General features: G+C 44.6%; 1 protein-coding gene across 1 annotated transcript in view; it reads right to left on the reverse strand.

Annotated features, from left to right (window-relative positions):
- Window positions 1–9,170: 9,170 nt before the first annotated feature.
- Window positions 9,171–20,748, reverse strand: part of LOC138580223 (solute carrier family 2, facilitated glucose transporter member 1-like) — a 307,891-nt gene continuing 296,313 nt past the window's right edge. Inside the window, exons 10-11 of the mRNA XM_069650586.1 lie at window positions 15,058–15,261; window positions 9,171–10,742 (exon numbers count right to left, since the gene is read on the reverse strand). Coding sequence (XP_069506687.1) covers window positions 10,584–10,742; window positions 15,058–15,261 — 363 coding nt within the window. The 3' untranslated portion in view covers window positions 9,171–10,583. The remainder of the gene's footprint in view (window positions 10,743–15,057; window positions 15,262–20,748) is intronic.

Consider the following 20,748-nt stretch of genomic DNA (forward strand, 5'->3'; position numbering starts at 1 on the left):
GAGCGGGGGAATGGGGAGGTCTATGGTAGCTATGTGTGGAGTTAAGGAATCTACTCTCTTAGCTTGATGAGCAGTACGGTGCTTGGAGGTAACGTGGAGGGGTGAACGGTTGTTGGAGGGTTTGGCGCTTGTAATATTTTGGCTAAAAGGGGGATGGTTAATTTTTTGATTAGAAATGGGCATAGATCTGGCGAGGGGTTCAAATAGTTTAGCTAGTCTAGATCAGAGTCTAGTATTCCTAATATCTGTATCACAGGGACTGCTTAGGAATAAACCCTGGGTAGCGATGCTAAGTTGGGTTAGGTTCAATAGAGCATCTGTAGTCATTGTAAGATTGGTCAGAATCAGGGGAACACGATGGTTGGGGGTGGAGGGTCTAGTTGAGCGCAATAAGATATTGAAATTAAGTAGTGTTATAAAAGCACTGAAGTTAGGGGCCGTGGTGAACATACTGGTATAGGAATCTGGGTCGTATCTACATTAGCTTAGGCAAGTAAAATCAACGGAGTAGGCAGGCCTGTAAAATCAGCAGAGTAAGCTAGTCCGATATTAGCACAGGCAGGTACAATCAATGGAATAAGTGGGCCTGATAAAATCAGCAGAATAGGCTAGTCCGACATTAGCATAGGCAGGTACAATCAATGGAATAGGCGGGCCTGATAACATCAACAGAATAGGCTGCTCCTACTTAACATAGGTAGATGCAATCAATGAAATAGGCAGGTCTGATAAAATCAGCAGGGTAGGCTAGTCAGACCTGTAAATTTAGTCATAGTTACTAGAGTGCCCAGTATGTAAATTGGTTTGAAAGGGTTGCTATGGTGAATCAAGAGGCGGATAATGGAATTTGGGCCTACCAATAAATCAGTGATCACAACCTTATATCACTTGAACAATTATAACCTTATAACACTTGAACACTTGGCCCTGGGGTCTGCTAAGTCAACTGGCTTGCAATGTTACAGGCACTGAGGAGCAGAATGGGCTAAGTGCATGGCTAACCTTTGCGTGGTTCTTTTGATGCCAAGGTGACCAGCGAGGGGGACTTCATGCACCAGCTGCAAGAGGAAGGGCCTTATGAAGGGGAACCACCACCCTCCCATGGTCTCCTTCTGTAGACTCTGTAGCCTCACTGTACAGGAGCCTCCCAATAGTTCATATGCTTCCCAGGAGGGTTACCCTCAAGCTGGGAGCAGGCCTGTGTTCTTAGGCCTTTCAAAGATGGGCACTCACGTTGGCCCTTACTAAACTCAACCCTATCAGGACCACCTTCTACCAATAAACCTGGAGTTCAGGATGGTCATGTGGATTAAGAATTTCAGGCAACACCTCTTCCTTGTCAGGTTCAGGTGTTTGGCCAACTACCTCCACCTCAGTGGTAGGTGAGTTAGGGAGAATATTTTCTTTCCCTTTCTTGTCACTTTTGACTCCTTTAGCCTTTACTTGTGACCTTGTGCATGGTGTCTCTGCTGTGTCACCCACAAGACCTAAGTCTCTGAGATCATTCCCCAGCAGGACCTTACCTGGGACTTGCCTCTAAATGCTCACTGGAATCCTGACCATTGTACCATTTATAGTAAGATTTACAGGCATTACTGGGAACTTGAGAGGGGTGACATCAGCTAACTTGGTGGGCATCTAAGGAGCTCTTTCAAGTTCCTGTGGGTCTACCAAGGTAGAATCCACCACAGTTCTGCTGCCCCCTACCCCTAAGGGCAGGAGTGTCTACTCCATTGATTAGCAGACTGCCCTTAAAGTAGTGCTTGATGTTATCTGGAATGCTAGCATAAGCCTCTGAGACTTTAGGCTTTGAGGAACCCAGGGAAACTACGACTACCTCAGATTCTATCCCACTGAGGAAGGAGTCTGAGGAGACGGATGCCCCTGTGATCTCTTCCTCCTCATAGGAGGATAAGGCCAGACTCACAGAATGGACCCCCAAGGTTTTGACCTTACATCTGGGGTGCCCCTTCACATAGTCATTTGCTCCACAAGCCACACAAGATCCACTGGGTTTTGGGAAATAGGCAGGCTTACTATAACCAGAGTTCTGTCTGGGAGTACAACTCCCACTACCCTGAATATTCTCATGGGAGGATGTTTCATCAGATCCCCCACCCTCCTTGCCTTTGTTCTTTTTCCCCTCCTCCTGCTTACCTGGAGTAGTCTTGTCTTTGTGGGACCCTCTGAGCAACACCCACACATCTGCTGCACTGGCTAGCTTCTTAGGATGTTTAGCCTTTAAATCAGTCAAGTGCTGCTTACGTTCAGGGGAACAAGATGAGAAAATATGGTCAAGCATGACTAAAATATCATACCCTCAAAGGTGGTGACATTATAGCCTTCAACCCAGCCAGTCAAGTATTTCAAGGAATCTGTTGTGTTGCATTAGTTTTGTTAATACTGCTGAGATTTACTTTGTGTTTGATTTAAAAGGCCTTTAAGAAATGTATATGTGTTATTAATATATACACCTGACTGAGAGTAATTTGTGGTTTTGTTTACTGTGTGTGCTCATTGTGGGCAACCTCGCCCCTCCTCAGACATAATCTTCACCGCCGCCAATGCTACCGTGATTGGTCTGGCTTGTCCAGAAGGTTACACTGTTCCAACAAACTAGGCCTGCCTTCTGAACCTCTGCCCACCAGGTCAGAGTTCAGAAATCCATCTTAACACAAGGCACCTACAGCGACTGTCACCAACAGGTAGTGACTCAGGAATCACAGATTCTGGCAGCATTACCCACTCTCCTTATTTGGGACCTATAGGAGCTAGGCCTGCAAAATTTGGCAGGACAGGGCATGGGACAACAAGCAAGCAATGTCCCAAGTCTCAGGTTTCAACTCGAGACAGCAGCGATTCTGTGGGATACCCTGAGGTAGAACTAGACAGTTGACTCGATGGCCCAGGAACACTTCCGAATGGGCTTGTCTGGTGGGCAAGCAGGGGTCGCTCATAGTAGTTGTTCCCACTACTCAAACGGGGCAAAGCGCCTTGGCAGGCCTTCTTGATCGATGAAGAAAACAGGGGTCCGATGGACCAGCAAAGGGGGAAACGTGCCAAACCTTCCACAGCGTATCCGGCAGTTCCACAAGTCTGTTTCTTCATTGCAGGATACTTGGCTCCTTCTGTAGTTCAGAGAGAACTAAGGTGATCGACCTGGAATGGATGCAGAGCCCATTCCCTTATCTAAGATTAGCTTTGCGCCAAAATCGAGGACTTCCAATAGAAGATCTGCTCTCATGCAGGCATCCCAGTCGTGAACAGTATGGTTCACAGTGATCCCAGACATTCAGGCACTGCGGACACCCTGGCACCAGTAGTGGGGATTTGTGACCAGACAGTCCCAACCCGCTTCCTGGGCACACACACATGACAGGCAGAAACCTGAGAAAGAGATCTGTGTTCACGGGAGGCTGCAAGCCCAAATAAGGAAAACCCGGGATACTCAACCTGGGTGAAGACAAGGGACAAAATGGCTATGGGACAGAACAAAAGACTTTGTGGCTCTGACATTTTCGGACCTGGCCACAGCCTTGAACCAAACGCGGTAAACGTGATATGATTCAGTAAAAAGAAGTAAAACACTTATAAAAAGTAACTGCTGCCACAAGTTCGTCACAGGCACACTCGGACAAATCACCAGAAAATCCTTTGAGGGTGTCTAGTGCCATAAAACAAAAAGGATGCCAGCGCACGGTACTGGAAGGTACATTGTGCACTGTTAAAAAGTTACCAAGAAATGGCAACATAGTCAAAGACTAAGGGAAACATAGTTTCCCAGTACTGACAGTCTGAGGGACGTGTCAGTTTCCCCATAACAAGTGAGCACAAGCCCAGGGGAGCACAGCTGAAGGCTGGGCTCCACTGGCAAAAAGTTCAGGATAGGATAGCCAAACAAAAGCAAAAAGTCTGGGGGTCCACAAACGGAGGGAAAATTACACATTAATGAAATATTTCCTAACAGGTACCTCCCCTCTAGGATTATGGTAAAGGACATTGGGGGTAATCTTTGATGGTTTGATGGCCCTAAAACCTCATATCAATGCAGTGGTCAGCAACAGCTTATTTCAGTTTAAACCTTAAAGAAAGTTTTACCTGTACTGTCTTTTAATTATTGGGCCATTTTGGTTGGTACGTTGGTGAACTCCTGCTTGGACTATGACAAATGCACTATGAGCCGGGCTCCTCTTTGCCGCCATCAATACATTGCAAAGGATCCAGAATTCAGCCATTCGACTCATTTGTGCTATATGTAAAAGGTGACCACGTATCGGCTACTAGGTGGCTAAATGTCTCAGAACGCATACAATTCAAACTGGTCACTTTTGCATTCAAATGCGTTGACAACATAGTTCCTCACGTATTAACTGATTGTTTCAATATAACCCTTCCCACCTCCTTATAAGCTCCTGCGTCTGCTATTGAACGTCCCACAGTGCAAGTATTTGTCTATTGGAGGTCGGTGCTTTGCGGTACAAGGTGCCAAGATATGGAGCCGTACGCTTCTTGCCCAGCTTCAGAATTTAAAGTCTCTGCCTTCTTTTAGGAAACTTTCTCTTCCGATAGCAATTGCATGATCAGTGCCCAGAGACCTTTTTTAGGCATCGCACGCTATACAAGTATGCTCAATCAGTCATTCATCAGCTTAGAACCACTGGCTTCGGGCCGCTACCGCAGCGAAAGGGTATGCACCAAAAACCAGTTGGATCACTCGGGAGGTTTTCAGCAACAGAACGTCAATGATAGGTTAATAAAGGATAGGCAGCAGAACTGGCCCTGGAGTGGAAGCTGAAATGTACCAAGGATGGAGTCATTCAGGGGTCTAATAATACTCCATTAAGACCACCCCAAAGGGCAAGGGGTGCTGTGATCAATGGATCCCGGGGGAAGCCTGGAGTAGGATGAACACTCGTTCTCTGGATGGGTTAGAAGATGGTCTGGACCTGGGAGCCAGCTTCCCTAGAAATAGCCCAGTGCACCTGCAGAGTGGACCCTAAGAGCAACGAGCACGTCTGCTCGTGATACCGGAGCCAGGAAGGTTATTTACGTCAGAGCAGTATATCAGAGGTCAGTATGCAGTGGTTCAATGGCGCCTTCTAAAGAGACTGCACAGCTGCCAACCCAAAATGAGAATTTGGAGGAGATGAGCCTCAGGCTACAAATATTAGGGGTCAGTCCTAGAGAAGGGAGCGAGGGGATCACTATAACCAAACAATTGTATAGGGCACAAATTACCTGTGCCCTTTACAAATAATGTGTGCCCCCCCTCTGGGGTCTTGCTTAAGCAGGGGGCAACAGAAGAAAGCAGGGATAACCCCATGCAGATTTTCTTTTTTGGGGGGATTCAAGGGGGTCTTGCCTGCTCAAATACCTTTCTTAGGGGCAAGACAGATACAGGTGATGACCCAGTTCGCCCAATACATTGAAGGGATGGTATCACAGATGTGTGGCATGTCAAACCACTGGGAGGGGCCATGGTAAGACAAGGGTACGTCTCTTGCAACCCACAGTGGTTGATGTACATTTTTAGAGGCTGGGACGGGCACTTCTGATACCCAGTCAAGACCCTCCTACCTCCCCTAGAACTAACATCTTCTTTGCTTTGAGATTATGAGAACCTCTGAATACTAATCCTGCCAGAGAGACTGGACCACGTGATGACTCGACAACACGAACTCGACAAGGGACTGGCCCAATCCTGTGTCCATTCCTTAGTAAAGACATGTCTAACACATATTTATGCCTCTTTTATCTCTGTATAGTGTCATCAGGTTTGTCACAATACATGTTTAGGAAACGGTTTCAAAAAGCCTGACTGGCAATCAAAGAGCAAACAAAGGAAAACATTGGCACACAATGGAGCAGTGGGCAAATTCTGGCTCTGAGAGGGTCATTTAATAATGCAATGTATTAATACAAAGCTAATTCATGCCTAAACGTTGGGTTGCTTTATTAATAAATCAATAACATTACTTAAGAAATAAACCCTGATTGGCGGGAGCTTTACCGTGCCAGGTAATGCCTGGGCTAGTTAGAGGCCTGAGCGAAGCAAGGGCTTTATCGTTAGCCCGGGCATTACCAGCCACCGTAAATCCCAGGCCGGGAGGGGTATCTTGCCATTAGCATGGTATAACAGGATGCTAAAAGTTTTTTTTATCAAGTTAAGAAACGGTGTTTGCTGTTTCTCAACTTGAATAAAAACTACAAACCAAGATGGCCACCATTAATTAGGGAGGACGGAACTACACGTAGTACCTTCTCCCTTTGCATGTCAGCTATTGCTGTGACAGAGATGCGCCGGGAACACTGAGTATTTCTGGTATTGTGAGGGACACAGGAGCACAGGTTAAGTGGGGCACGAGTGGCAGTGGGTGGGAGATATGGAAATTGGCGTTGTGGTGGAGGGAAGGAGAGGAAAGCGAGCACAGAGGTGCACTTACCTGATTCCTGGCAGGGAAGATGGCAGCCTCCCGTTTACGAGGAGGCTCAGAACCTTTTGATTGTCTGGGAGGCCGCCACCATCTCAACCCCCCCCCCAACCAGATGCTAATAAATTAATAAATCACACGTTGACCTACTACCATCAAAGCCATTAATGACTGAACGCAAACAAAGGCAGGAGGTCTGGGTGAGCTACCATTGATGACACGAGCTCCTAACATATTTAGGCAGCCCTATAGAAGGCAAAATCTGTGCAGATAATGTCAGCTTTGACCTTGAGGTAGGCAGAATTTGCCCCCAGGCTGACTAAGGGGCAGAATAGGGAATGCCGGCAGTGAATGCAGCCGTGTTTCTCTTGCCCCTGCACTCACTGAGTGCTGGACTCAGATGGGACAGTGTGCTGGCTATTTATTAGCAGGACCAGCTGGTTCTCGTTAAGGCCTATATAAGTGACGAGGTAACGAAGCAGAGAAAGCGTGTGCCTTAGCAGTGATTGAATCTGCCTGTACACCTGCAGAAATCCTATAGATCTAGTTTCAGAGCCAAATTCATGTGACTTGGAAAATGTGCCCACCCCACACCCAAGCACTGATCCTGTTCTAAAGATCTTACTTTTAAGCATACGTTTATTGTCCCCACAGATGCAGCAGACACTGCACTGTATTAGCTAAATCAGAAAGAGGAACCAGCAACCCACTGCTTCCATTAACAGATCCATTCTCCTATAAGAGAGGAATTAGGCTGCCCGGCCATTATGTGGCATTGAAAGGTTTGTGCTGTACATTTTACGTGCACCTTTGAGGGGAGGTAGCGGAAACACCTAAAGGGAAAACTCGAATCCTGTCAGATCCAATCATATCCCAGGGAAATGAGAGAAAATAGACTGGCCAGATACCCATAGCTTCTGTTCAGGGAAAGCTCGGAAGGGTCCCAGAAATGGTAAGGAGAGGATACGTGAAATAAACCTCTGTCCAATGCTGGCTTATAAGACCACCCAACTCTGCTCAAAGTTTTGTTTCAAGGGACAACTGTACCCTAGAACGTTTGTTCAAACCCTAAAATTGCACGCATCATAAGTTATGTTTTAGCCTATTTAAGACTAAATAGGTGGAATGGATCCTACACACTGTTTTGGACTTGGAATTCTTGTGTGGGCCTCCAGTTTGCCTGTGTTCCCCTTTGCATTTAGAATCCATCTCAAGCTTTTCTGGCGGACTGACTCCTGGGCTTTTACAAAAATTTGCAAGAACTTCATCAGGCCTGCATAACATGTCTCCTGACCACAGAAATCTCAGTATCATTCTGCTCAGTTTTCTTTGGGGAGTATTTCTGGCTGCAGTACGCTTTTGTTTCCGTAGTTTAGAGTGCTAGCCCAAAACAAAGGCTCTTGGACCAGAGCCATTGAGAAGTGGCGCCTGTACAGTTGACCAGTGTGCAGTGATGAAATAACATTATCCTATGAGTGTAGTCTTTTGCTTCCTGTGGGCGATGATTCCTGGCCAGGAAAAAAATCTGGAAGCCCGAGCTTCATCGACACTCAAGTCAAGAGCTAGTAAGACCCAGAGAAAGCCCCTGCCCAATGAGAGCACAGCAAATACTGCAATTGGCATGAGCTCTTGGGAGTCCTTAGATTTTGATAGAGCACAGCAAATCCTTAGACTGGGAATTGACCATTAGAGTTCACGGGTATGGACACATTCCATTAGTATTCCACGGGATACACTTAACGTGATTGGCTCGTTTCCAAGCCATACCACGGTGTATTCCTGTGGACGCACGTATGTGCCTCTGTTTGATCCCGGCGGGGGGCGTGACAGCCCCTTAGCCAATGAGGAGGCTCAAAACAGGGCAATCCCCGCTTCGAGCCTCCCCATGGCTGGAGGCTGCCTTCGCCCCCCCACAGGGACTCAGGTATGTTTTATTGTTCCCTCCACACTCCTCCCCTGCAAACTATCCCCTCCCAACCCTCTCCAACCCCACTTACCTTCTTTTTTCTTCTTTTCTCAGGAGCAAACACGCTGGGAACACTTTTGTTCCCAGCACGTCCGCTCCCGATGGCTGCAATGGAAAGGGAAAATGGACTACGCTCGGGCCTGTAACTATGGTCCCCAGGGGCATTACCTGAGGCGGTATTGGCCCCGACGTCCCGGGGCTTATTGCTACACTAAGTACCAGCCTGCACTGCGTGCAATGGAATCGAAATAACACACCCCATCTTAAAACTGTACTCAAGCTATGGCATTTTGTAGACATGAATTCCGAGACTGGGTCAGTTTCTAAGAGTTCTCAACTAGAGTGATTGCAGAGCAAACACTGAGACATAGAGCGATATCCTGAGCGATCACATGTATTGAGATATCAAAGGAAATGGCAAGGCCAGGTCAGATTCTAAGTGTTCTCAGAACTAGAGATTGCATGGCAAAGCCTAAGACAGAGAGCGATATCTTAATAGATAGGGTGTATTGAGCTGTCAAAGCAAACCCGGAGTCTCTGTGTTTATCGTCTTTGCAGGTATGGAGATAGACGAGAAGATCCTGAGACTGGGGACAGACCATAAGAGTGTACAAGTGCAGGCATAGAACAGTAATTCCAGGCACTTTGGGTCAGATCCTGAGTGTAGTCAGGCCTAGAGAAAGCCCAGTGATTCAGAGATCAGCATCTGACCTTACTTATAGAGAACCCGTTCCTTTAGGAATAAATAGAATAAGAACGAGCGGAAACACAAATCCACAACACATACAAAACCATTTATTCAGTATTTGTTACAAAAACTGTATTTTCTAGTCTTAACATTTCTTTGTGGAACATAGGATGTCAGAGGGAAGTTTGGCCCAAATACTACACCGGTAACAGACTTTACAACCTTTAAAAACTCAATGTAGGCAAAGCAACAACCCTTAACAAACATGTTTCCACGCACATATAAACAACTTGATTAGAATTTATAATGTGACCCTTGTGCACATTGAGAGCATTGTCTTTTCCTGCAGGGGTGGACCAGTGCTTTTCTATCATCCTTCATTTTGTCTAATAAATAAACGACTTAATGTTCTTTCCTTTTGAGGGTTGGATTTACTCATCCACAGAGCTCAAGGATTTGAGGGAAATCGGAGCACTTGACAAAGTCTTCTCCTGAAATCATCTTCAAGGTTCATTGTCTTCTTTGAGCTGCACACACTTCTCGGGGCTTTGGTGACATGAGAGTTGAAATTTTGCAATATACCCATCAGGGATACCATGATACTCTATGGGAATCATTGAGGACTTGCATAGGGAGAAGAACCAGGTGGCAAAGGGGGGATGATAAAGCAGTTGTATACACTGACCTCATGTTAGAGAGCAAAGAATTGACAGGTCTGAATAAACTATTCTGGGTTAGCAGTGGCCATATCCAATTAAAGTTTACCAGCCCAGGATAGCAGAGAGCTCGGGCGTTCTGAAAGCTTGTGTTTGGCCCAACCCTGGAACATACTGCACCGCTCAAGCTGTGCAGGTGAATTCCATGGTAGACCTGGGACAAAGGTTGATCTTAAATTATAGGTGGCTTCCAAAAATCCTCTACTGCCCCGCAGCCACAGATTAAACCCCACCAAGCTCAGCTCACATTAAGAAAGATTTCCTACCCCAAACATCAAACTTCCGAGGAGATGTTTGGGGTGCCCCCTGCAACTAATGCAGGAAGAAAGATTAAAACCCCAGGAAATTCAAAGACTCTTCCTAATCGAAGGCTCACCTCATTAGGGTTCAAATCAGGAGTTCGGGAACATGGTTTGGTTTCAACTTGGAATAACTCGCTTCCCATTTAAGAGAATTTACATTGATAAAGACCCATCCTTCAGTTCAAGCCAATTTCCAGAATGTTGACAATGTCTTGGTATCATGGCAACCATGGGCTACAGTGAAGCCAGCTTTCGTCCAACAAATATGTCCACATACTTGCATTTTGCCTTAGCTTGCTACAAGGACACATCACACTCCCGGTTGCTATGGTATACATCTCTTCACCGCTTCCGCCACAGGTTGAGAAGGTTGGTCAATTTAGGCGACGCATGTTCCAGAAGGGAAGAGGGTAGTGCCAAGCATCCTTGTGCCCTTTCTGGAAAGAGTCTGTGGTAGCAGCAGACAGTCTCTTTCCATTGTTACAATTTGTTCATTAAAAGGCCATCTGCCTGTCGGAACTCGGCAGTAATCTCCTCGAAGGTGCGTCCGCGAGTCTCTGGGACACGGAACCAAGTGTAAACGAAGGACCCCATTAGGATGATGGCGAAGCAGAGGAAGACGTAGGGGCCAATGGCGTGCTGAAAGAGGCAGAGTAGGAAAAGAGAGTGTTATATGTTATTAGTGCTTTGATAACAGACCACTGTTATAGAGAAACACATCTTGTTATAGCAAGCCACAAAGCAGTCATTCCCCAGCAGTGGGACTCAGTGAAACAGAACTACCCTAGTAAATAGAAGGCCATGATTCAGAGTGATATTAGCACCAGGGCAGACGCAGCAGACAATCAGGTTGCTCCGAACGCAAGCTGAATCTCATGGAATGACCCCACGTTCCAAGCAAGTTCACAGTTTCTCACTCCCTCCACACCCTCTCCTTCTGCCCAACCCCACCACTTCACACCTACATGCAAGCCTTGGAGAACCGCTGCCGCTCCTCTCAAGCTGTGAGCCACCATGGAAATGGAAGAATGGCTCTGCTCACAACCCAACTTCTATTTCCATGAGGGCCATGTCGGTAGAGTATTTGTATCAACCAACGGGTCATACGCTTGTTGAGACCGTTGTTTGAAACAAAGATATTGCTATTAGCACACCCGGATGGTAATAGAAATAATAATGGGCTCCCCAGGTCTGCACTGGGTGGTCATGTCCCGGGGACCTTTATTAAAGGCTCTCAATATGCCCACCCATACAAAAATGCCATAAAAGATTAGTAGCTTCTAAGAACTTGTGAGAAACCAGAGGGACTTTCGGAAAAATAGTTAGAACTTCATAAGAAATGTGATAAATGTTGAGAATTCATCCCTTCTCCCCAAGGGGGAGCCACCCCTATTGAGACTAGGGAGGTGATCCCGCTACGCAAGCCCCTAGGGGTTGGAGCAAGCAGGATCTGAGTGGGAGTAAATCCCCCTTAGGAGACGAGGACTCCCAGTCTTTATAAGATCTCCCCCAAATCCCATGTTCTCACGCTGTGTGGGCACCAAAGAGGATGTTGAAGTGATAAAGCCTGTTTTTCTGTCTAATGTTAATACTGACCCCAACTCAACTCTGAAATCCTGTAGTTAACAGAACTTTGTCTCTCAATACAGAGACTCATATTAACCCCTTTCAATCCTCACATTTAGAGCAAGATCAGCTGACGTAGAGTCAGTCAGCTGTGGTGGAAACGCACAGAGCGGACATCACTGTGAGCTCGCAGAACCCACAGAACTTTGCCAAGTCCGGGATTGCCGACCAAACAAAGTTTTCCACTCTCGTCCTGAGAGACGTGGACAGAGCAGGAGAAGGGAGACGGGTGAGTCCACGAGAAGGCCATCGCCGGAGAAAGCCAGAGAAAGAGTCAACAGCGAACCACCGAGCCGGCCGATGGCAGAGAGAGCCATAAAGTGGTCCGACGCAAAAGATTCTGCCGCCACTGACCCTCCCTGGAGAGAGTACCATGGAGCATTAGGTATGGTCTGGCATGAGAAAGTGTGGCAGATGGTCAAGCTCTGCAACAACTACAGAGAAATACAAAACCCAAAGATACCCAAGGGAGCCGAAGTACATGAGAAAGTTAGTCACCGACTTCACAAAGAGATACATACAACCCAATAAGAAAATAGAGCTACAAGTCCAGTTTAAGACAGATTTATCAACACCAGGGGAAAAGGACACCAATCATATAGATGATAGATGTATATTAAGTATGAGGAAATCTCTGAGCAGAGTGTAAATCAAGGGGCTAGAGCGCCCAGTAAAGGTCTAACTCGACCAAGCCAAGACACGCAAATTGAGGATAACGAAGAGGGCCAGGCGGTCCCTGAGAGAAAGTGGACCATAGCTCCAGCACTGACTACACCTCAGAGAAGAGATGTAATTGCTCTGGAAAAGTGTCTGTTGAGATATACCCCGAGTATTTGGAAGGGGATGAGAAAAGTAACCTTTTTTCTGCTTCGTGAAACTTCCAAGTTTGTGGAGGACTGAAAGTGAAATCAGTTAATTTAGGAATGCTTGAGGAGCGAATTGTGTTTTCAGGAATTTCAGCAAAACTGAGTGAATTTTGTACAAGGAGCTGTTAGCAAAGGCCACATACAGAGAACTGTGAGTGATAAACAGAGGAGGGGGGCTGATACGAGATCCCAACAACCCAAGCCTAGCAGGCATTTACTTTAGGTGTTATCATTTGTGTATAGTGGTATGGCCAGTTAGTTAGATTTGGTTTAGACAGAGGACACACTTTTATGTTGACTAAACATCCTGACGAGCACCTTCCGTTTCATTTGCAGATAGGCAACCCCATCTGTAGGGCCAGGGGAGGCAAGTTTTCATTTGAGTTAATAAAACATTTTGCTTAATCATGTAAAGTGGTGTGACTGCTATTCCTGGCATACCACAGAACCTATATACCAGTGACATCATTAATTCTTATAAAATCTTATAAGTTTCAATTAGGATTTTTTGTAAGATCTTATAAGATTCTGATAAAATCTTTATTAGAAAATCTATAAGAAATTGCTATATGAGAAAGCCTATTAACTCAGGTCCCCGGCTGTTAGCACCCGTTAACAGATATTATTTTTAAATGAAGACAAAGCAGTGCGGGCTGGTTTTTTAAATGGCTTGACACAGAAAGCTGTTTGGTACATAGAGATAATATGAAAGGTATGATTTTATGCAAACTAAAAGGAAAAGGGAAGTCCAGAATTGGATGATGTAATAGCGAAGAGCATGGGGGTCATTACGTCCCAGGCGGTAAGTACACCAACTTTACCACCATGGTGTAAACTACGTTTACACCATGGTGGATGGCGGATTTACCGCCCCATTCCAAGGTGAGTGGAGCGGTAAATCCCCATTTCCCATTTACCCTTCCCCATTCCCATTTTTGCCCCATAAAAGCAGCCCTTAAAATTGGAATCAGGCGTTAAGGGTTAACGACGGCGTTGACCCTTAACGCCTGAGTTGTAATGAGGGCCAATGTTTGAAAAATAATGATTCTGTTCCAGGCACAGAGAAGAAGCAGAGTTTCAATATTCTTGGCGTTCTGTTGAACATCGCAGAGGGGAGATGTTGGCTACAGGGTCAGGTCAAAAGCCATCACATAAATGTTCCAATGCTTATACACATTTACAAAATCTGCACTGACCTCTAAATCTGTCCAGGGAAAAAGTTTAACAATAGCAGTAGTGGAATGTTAGTAAAATGACCTATTTATTTTGTTCAGTGTTTTATTGACATTTCCAAGAATCAACTTTCCTTTCCCTAGATGCAAATGAAATATATTTCATTTTGTCTACCGCTTCGATGTTGGAAATATTTCAGAGTGAACAATGTTCTTTGGTGATATGTACTCAATATCGGGGCTCATTACGGGGTGCCACCGGGATATCACAAGGGTACCAGTTACACCCCATTTCCAGGGTGTCCATCAGACTCCTTGGAAATGGGGACATGGAAGCACAGGCACCATTTCTAACGGTGCCTATACTTTTGTGGCCCCTACCGGCATCGTTGTAGTATGGCAGCCCGGAAAGGGTGCCGGTATGTTGCTACCGCCTTATTTCCAGACCGCCATACTCGGAATGAGGCCCATTGACTCTTTGCAACAGCTAATTCAACGGTTTCCTCCACTACATTGTCTTTGGTACAGACATATCATATCATAAAAAGGGAAAGGAATCAGAAAGAAACAAAAGAAGCACCGACTTCACCAGACTGGAAAACAAGAAAGTCAAGAACGAAAAGCAAGAAATCAACCCTGCCCTTGCTACATTGCAATACGCTAGACCACGGGTCAGCAAGCTGTGCCTCTCCAGTTGACACTCCTCCACACTCACTGAGTGTAGTATGCTGACTAGGGATGATGGGAGTTGTAGTCCAAAACATCTGGAGAGCCAAAGGTTGCAGACCACTGCTCTAGAGCAACATATTGCTGCACAGCAGAATGGTGCCTTTGTTGCGCATTTCCGGAAGGGAATGAAAGCGCTCCTCTTTGAATAACATCTCATCAGACATTGAGCACCTGAGCAATGCTACAACTTCCCAACACCTACATCTATCCTTACTCCCCACCCACTTTAAATGCTCTTCCCTGTGTAGTACATGGCGGCGCTATAGAAAATCTATTGAAATCTTTAGAAATTCCCATTCACGCATCAATATTAAATTAAGAAAGAAAGAAAACTTTAAATAATGAAAGAATGAAATAAAGAAGGAAATAAAGAAAATCGAATGAGAATAAACACAAGATTATAAGAAAGAAAGAGTGCAATAAGAATAAGAAACAAACAAACAAACAAAAAAATTAAAAGACGAGAAGGGCATAGAAGGTGAAACAGGTATATATAGGGTGGAGTGGTAGTGCTTGCTGTGCCTTCACATAGCAAAAATCATACGGCCTCTCTTTTCCTACCTGCAGGGGCTGGTAGAACATTCCCACAAAGAACTTATTAAGCCAATTCCAGCTGCTGGCCACTCCCATGGCCACAGGCCGAGCGGATTGGCCGAAGAGTTCTGCAGTGATGTACCAGGCGATAGGGCCCGGGCCAATCTCAAAGAAAGCCACAAAGACGAAGACGGCCAGAACCAGGATATGACTCATCCACCTCAGCTCGCTCTGAAGAAGAAACATATGCTGTTAGATGCGCTCTAATGCAGGGCTTCTGGAGGTCTGGCGGAGGACCCAGAGTACACACAGTGTGAAGCACAGCAACCTGAGGAATATGCCAATGAAGAAACATGTAGGTACTATTCAGAATATTCAGAGGGACTCCTTGGGGTCTTCATAGGAGAATCATCTAGTGCAAGGGTCTGCAACCAGCGGCTCGCCAGATGTCTTGACCTACAACCTCGCATGATCCCGCCACTGACTATGTTTGCAAGGGCTGATGGGAGTTGTAGCCCTAAACATCTGGCGAGGCAAAGGTTGAAGAGCCCAGAGTTTGTGCATTTTCACATTCCAGAAGTCAGAAACCCTTTGATAGCGGTCTCGGATCGTAGCTAACTAGAATCTTCGCGTGTTACCTGAAACCTTACGGGGATCGTATTTTGATGCTGTGTACCGAGTATTGAAGGCAAAAGTGTGGAACACAGGGGTAAAAGGCATAACATGCTATGATAAATGCATCAATTGTAAATGATAATTGACACAAGTGAAATGTGCCTGCTTCACAACACAAAACAGTCATTCTAGTAACATGCATACATGTGACCTGCTCATGCAGAACCTACCCACATTTAAATTGTGAGATACGTGGGCCCTCCACGTGACGGAGACGACGATTGTCTACCCCTTGTAAGGAAATGGCTCCTGTAGGAGTGCAGGGCTGAGTAGTGGCTAACAGCCTACCCTGCCCCACTCTACCACTAGAACATCCGTTATGCCAATCACAAGAGTAAAACAGACACAGCCTGACGGGTTTACCTCCTTTGCCCTTTGTGTAATATGGGCCAAGCACAGGCAAACTCTCAGGAGGGGTGGGAAATGATCACAGTTGCAAACCAAACAGCAATAGTCAAAAGACTCAAAAATAAAAGGATGTCCAATCAAGGCTCCATTTAATATATACATTTTAATTAAACAATTAAGAATGCAAATAACTAACCAGAAAAACACCAGAGCCTGGAGAAAATAGAACTCTGGGTACTCAAGCTGGGGTAAGCAGGAAACCATTTGCGGGAATGTCACGTAAAAGGATATGTCTTTGCAAGAAAGATGGGCACAAGAGTACTTAAAAGTCACAATTGTCACAGAAAAAGAACCAGGTGAACATGGCTTCATCACTGTACTTATTGTTGTCTCTGGGGACTCAACAGCATTGACCTTGGCTTCTAGTATCTTCCTGAGGTGGAGATTCAGAGGTGAGTTGTTGTGCTGTTCGACTGGATCCAACACGTGGTGTGATCCAAGCACCAATGGCACGTAGCATGCAGATGTTTGGGACAGCCAGGTGTTGTCTGAGTCGGTGTAGCTCACAAATGGTTCAATACGGGAACCAGGGCTCAGAGCTGTTTCTTGAATTGTGCTTTGCTGTGAGGTCCATTCCAGGGCCTCCAGGAAGAAGGTAAGTCCCTTGATTGCACTTCCACTGCAGGGACCTTGGCTGGCACATTCATGGGAGAACCTACCTCCAATGATTGGGTCCTGCTTGCAGTGCAGTCAGCAGTGAGGCCTTGGTCCAACAGCAGTCACTCCAGTGTTCCCTGAGGATGGTTAGAGGACAGAGCTCTCCTCTGCCTTGTATCCCTTCTGCCTTCACCTCTATAGCAGAGGACTTTGGAAAGGATTGCTCTACCAACAGGGGTCCAAAAGTGTCTACTTCTGCACTTGATGATCCAAAGGTGAACCAAAGATGGCGTGGCAGGACCCTTCCTTATAAGGTTAAAAGGTCAGAGGGGATTGAGCAGAATCAAGCCTGCAGTAAGGGGTCCAATCCTTGCTGCTGTATCAAGTGACCCTTGACGTCTTACATCATACCCAGATTGCCCTGTACTGTAGGTAATAGAAGGGACACAAAGAAGAGAGGGCCTGATAGAATACGAAGAGGGTCCATTTTGCCTTTTGTGGCTACTCTAACCCTGCCCCCTTCCAATGGATGAAAGGTCCTGAGGTGTGCAGCACCCTGGGCTGAGACTGTCCTTTGTTATTTGAGTGCCCTGATGAGGCAAAGTTGCCTCACTCGGAGCAGTGCAGACATTCAGGCTGTCATAAATGCACATTACTCTCATATTGCTGGGATGGGATCACAGAGCTGACACTTGTATGATATCAGATTGGTCTGGCTTTAATAAGTGTGTGCTCCTATCAGTTACTATACCATAACCAAGTATAGCTTATTATTTTATATTAACCTACCACCAGATGGATAAGGCAACATTTGTATGTGCAAGGGGTCCCTTGTTTTCTCATCCTCATCCGGGTTTGACCCTAATTGTATGTCATTAATTATTAAATTCAAACATACCACATCTCGTTTTTATATAAAAAAATATTTATTTTATTTTCAGGCAAGTAAGAAAACAACCCACATTAACAGAAAAATGGGGCATGAACCAATGGAACATTACCCCTGTGGAAATTGTACATGTTGTCAGCAGACCAGGAAAACAACAGATATTGATCTGGGACTGGTATCAAAATGAAAACAAAAGAAACTGATGAATTGTAATTCAAAATTTGTGGTATATGTTATCTGGTGTCCATGCAAAATGCTCTATGTGGGCAAAACAGAGAGAAAGGTCAAAACAAGGATAACGGAACATAAGAGCTGTATAAAGAACCGTATCCATTCAGCACCGTTAGTAGGGCACTTTATAGAGAAGATATACACAGTAGAAGAACTACCATGGCTTGCCATCTTCCAAATTAAGCTAAGTAATGATATCAACTGAAAGAAGCGACTGAAGAAAGAAAAATAATGTATCTTCCTTACAAGAAGTATGGAATTAGGTCTAAATGAAAGATCTGAATAAATGATAGAAAGAGACCGGACACTACCAGCATGAACAAACTCCCTTGAAATACAGACTGAATAGGATTTAACGAGCTTGTGGAACCGTTGATCAACTTATTTTCTCTGGTGAAAATAAAAGAGTGGACAAATAAAAAAAACTGAAAGAGCAAAAATGAATTGATCTATAATTGGTGGAGAATATCGAATATTGAAAGAAGACCCCAGTATAAGTTCCAAAATCAGATAAATGCACTCATATGAAAAACCCAGGAAACAAACGAGGTATAATAAAAATCAAGATTGCAAAAGGTAAAGTGAACTGAAAACATCTAAAATATTGGGGAATGCAGAACGACCTTAAAAGAAAAAATGAAGGAATTATGACTGTTGACAAGAAACCGAGGCAACATGAAGATTACGGAAATGGAATTAGAGAAAAGGACCCAAGAAGCCGTAACGACTACGGGCTGATGTCACCAAAGGTAGAAGATACGTGAGAATATGGGCAGAGTACACAAAGGTTTGCAACTTCGGAGGAAGCAGACGGATTCAGCAGGCAGAAGAAACGAACGTGGGAGGAGAACGCCACGGACGTGGAGGCTCGTTTCCAAGGACTGGACTTCAGCCAGAGACACAAGCGCAGAAGTGGAACGCTGGCGATGTGGAAGGTCAAACAGAGGACCTCGGCAAGAGAAACAAACGTGGGAGTAGAAAGCCACGACCGCAGTAGTCTGATTTGGAGGCGGACTAGAGCAACGGATGCACCGAATAAAGGTAAGACACAAGTCAATGTAGATAGAAAGCTCTATAAAAGCTAGATATAAGACGAGGTATTGACAAGAACATATGTATGGAACTAAAATTAGAATACTTGATCCAACAAAGTGCAAAAACTATTTGCGAAAAAAGCAGAAGATTTGCAGACCTGCCTATGCAATAAAAAGAATAACAAGATGGATGTGAAACACAATAGCCTTAATACAACAATAGGATCAAGTGCCAAGATAAATAACAGAATATATTGAGGTAAGGGAAAAATAACAGAAAAGGAAAAGGAAGCTGGCTAGTATTCAAAAAATGAAACGGAATGACATGTAATAGCTTAATTTTAACTCTCTGCCTGTATAGGTGAACAGCAAAGTGGTAATAGAAAAAAACGGGAAGAGAACCGATATAGAAGAAATCATCCCTAAACATTAAGAACATATATGAAAAAGAGTGGGAAGATGAGATTCAACTTAAGATACCACAAAGGTAAATATGACAGAGAGGAGATTACCATAAAATAATTCCTGAATGTTAAAGGGATTACAAGAGAGAGTCACGAGGAATACCATAGTATAACTGGTTCCTAAACAAGATTAGAAGGATGCAAGAAAGAAAATAGGAATGAGATAAGGATTAACTAACCCATCTAGAATATAATTAAGGTATATTAAGTATGCAGAAATTGAACTACATCTGAAGACTGGTTACTAAACAAGTCATCTTCCTAACTTGTTTTCACAGACCATCATCGGAGTCTGACCCAGAGTCGAAATAGAAGGTATACAGAAAGAAGCCTATATCCCAGACGAAAGTAGAGGACAAGCACTAAGTGGAGACAAATTACTGTTGTGTTTTTTCCCCCTGAATAATTTCCTGGCTAATAGTGTGAAAGTGGAGTTGAGGAATGAAACATGTCGGGTGTATTGTGAATGATGAATGAATGGATGGTTAAGTGAAAATCACCAGTGATAAAGTAAGTTGAAGACTATCAGTTGGTACTGCAACTTATAACAGACTGAGAGATAAGATCTTGTTGTGATCAATAACATTGGCATAGAAAAACAAAAAGAAGTATTGCACGACAGACTGCCCTTGAGATAGCGTGTCAGAAAAATAAATTGTTGTATCATAATTGGTATTTTAAAGTAAATTGAGAAAATCAGATAAAATATAGTGATTGTTGATGAAGTTTATTTTAGAGAAAAGAATAAGATGACATATTTTTAATATATGAAACTAAAATTGATATTATTTTTTAATATAAAAACGAGATGTGGTATGTTTGAATTTAATAATGAATGACATACAATTAGGGTCAAAACCGGATGAGGATAAGAAAACAAGGGACCCCTTTCACATAAATTATAAAGGCGTTGGCTGTGTGCTAAAGAGGGTTGCTGCAAGGTGGTCCAATACAAAAAATATTTTCTTTTCCCTCTAGTCTCTTATAGTTGTGATAAGGCAACAGTTGTTACATTTAGAATTTGAGATTCAAAACTTAAAGATTTTGGGTCACAGCAGCTGTCAGGAATACACATGTGGCCTTTGAACCTGACCCACTGAAGAACAGGTGCTGTAGTAGCAAGGGTCTGCAGCAGCAAGGGCACATGCAAGCAGTATGCTTTTGCCATGAAGCTTTATGAAAGGGGGACTGAATTAGCTGCAACATTTTATTAATGAATAAAAAAATCAAAGATGCTAGTACTTTCAAACTCTCACCAGATGGGAATCTGTCACACCCCCGCCCCCCACTCCCTCCCAAAGATAAGATTCCAATTGATCAGTGCCAAAAACAGAAACAGGTGATTTACTCCTGTTTTTCGAGTCGTGGTGTACTTCTGCTTCAACCTAGGGGCGCAATCTGAGTTTGGCTAAACGCAGTC

Source organism: Ambystoma mexicanum, chromosome 3p (assembly GCF_040938575.1).
Source record: "Ambystoma mexicanum isolate Mex_15411 chromosome 3p, UKY_AmexF1_1, whole genome shotgun sequence".
NCBI classification, from domain to species: Eukaryota; Metazoa; Chordata; class Amphibia; order Caudata; family Ambystomatidae; genus Ambystoma; species Ambystoma mexicanum.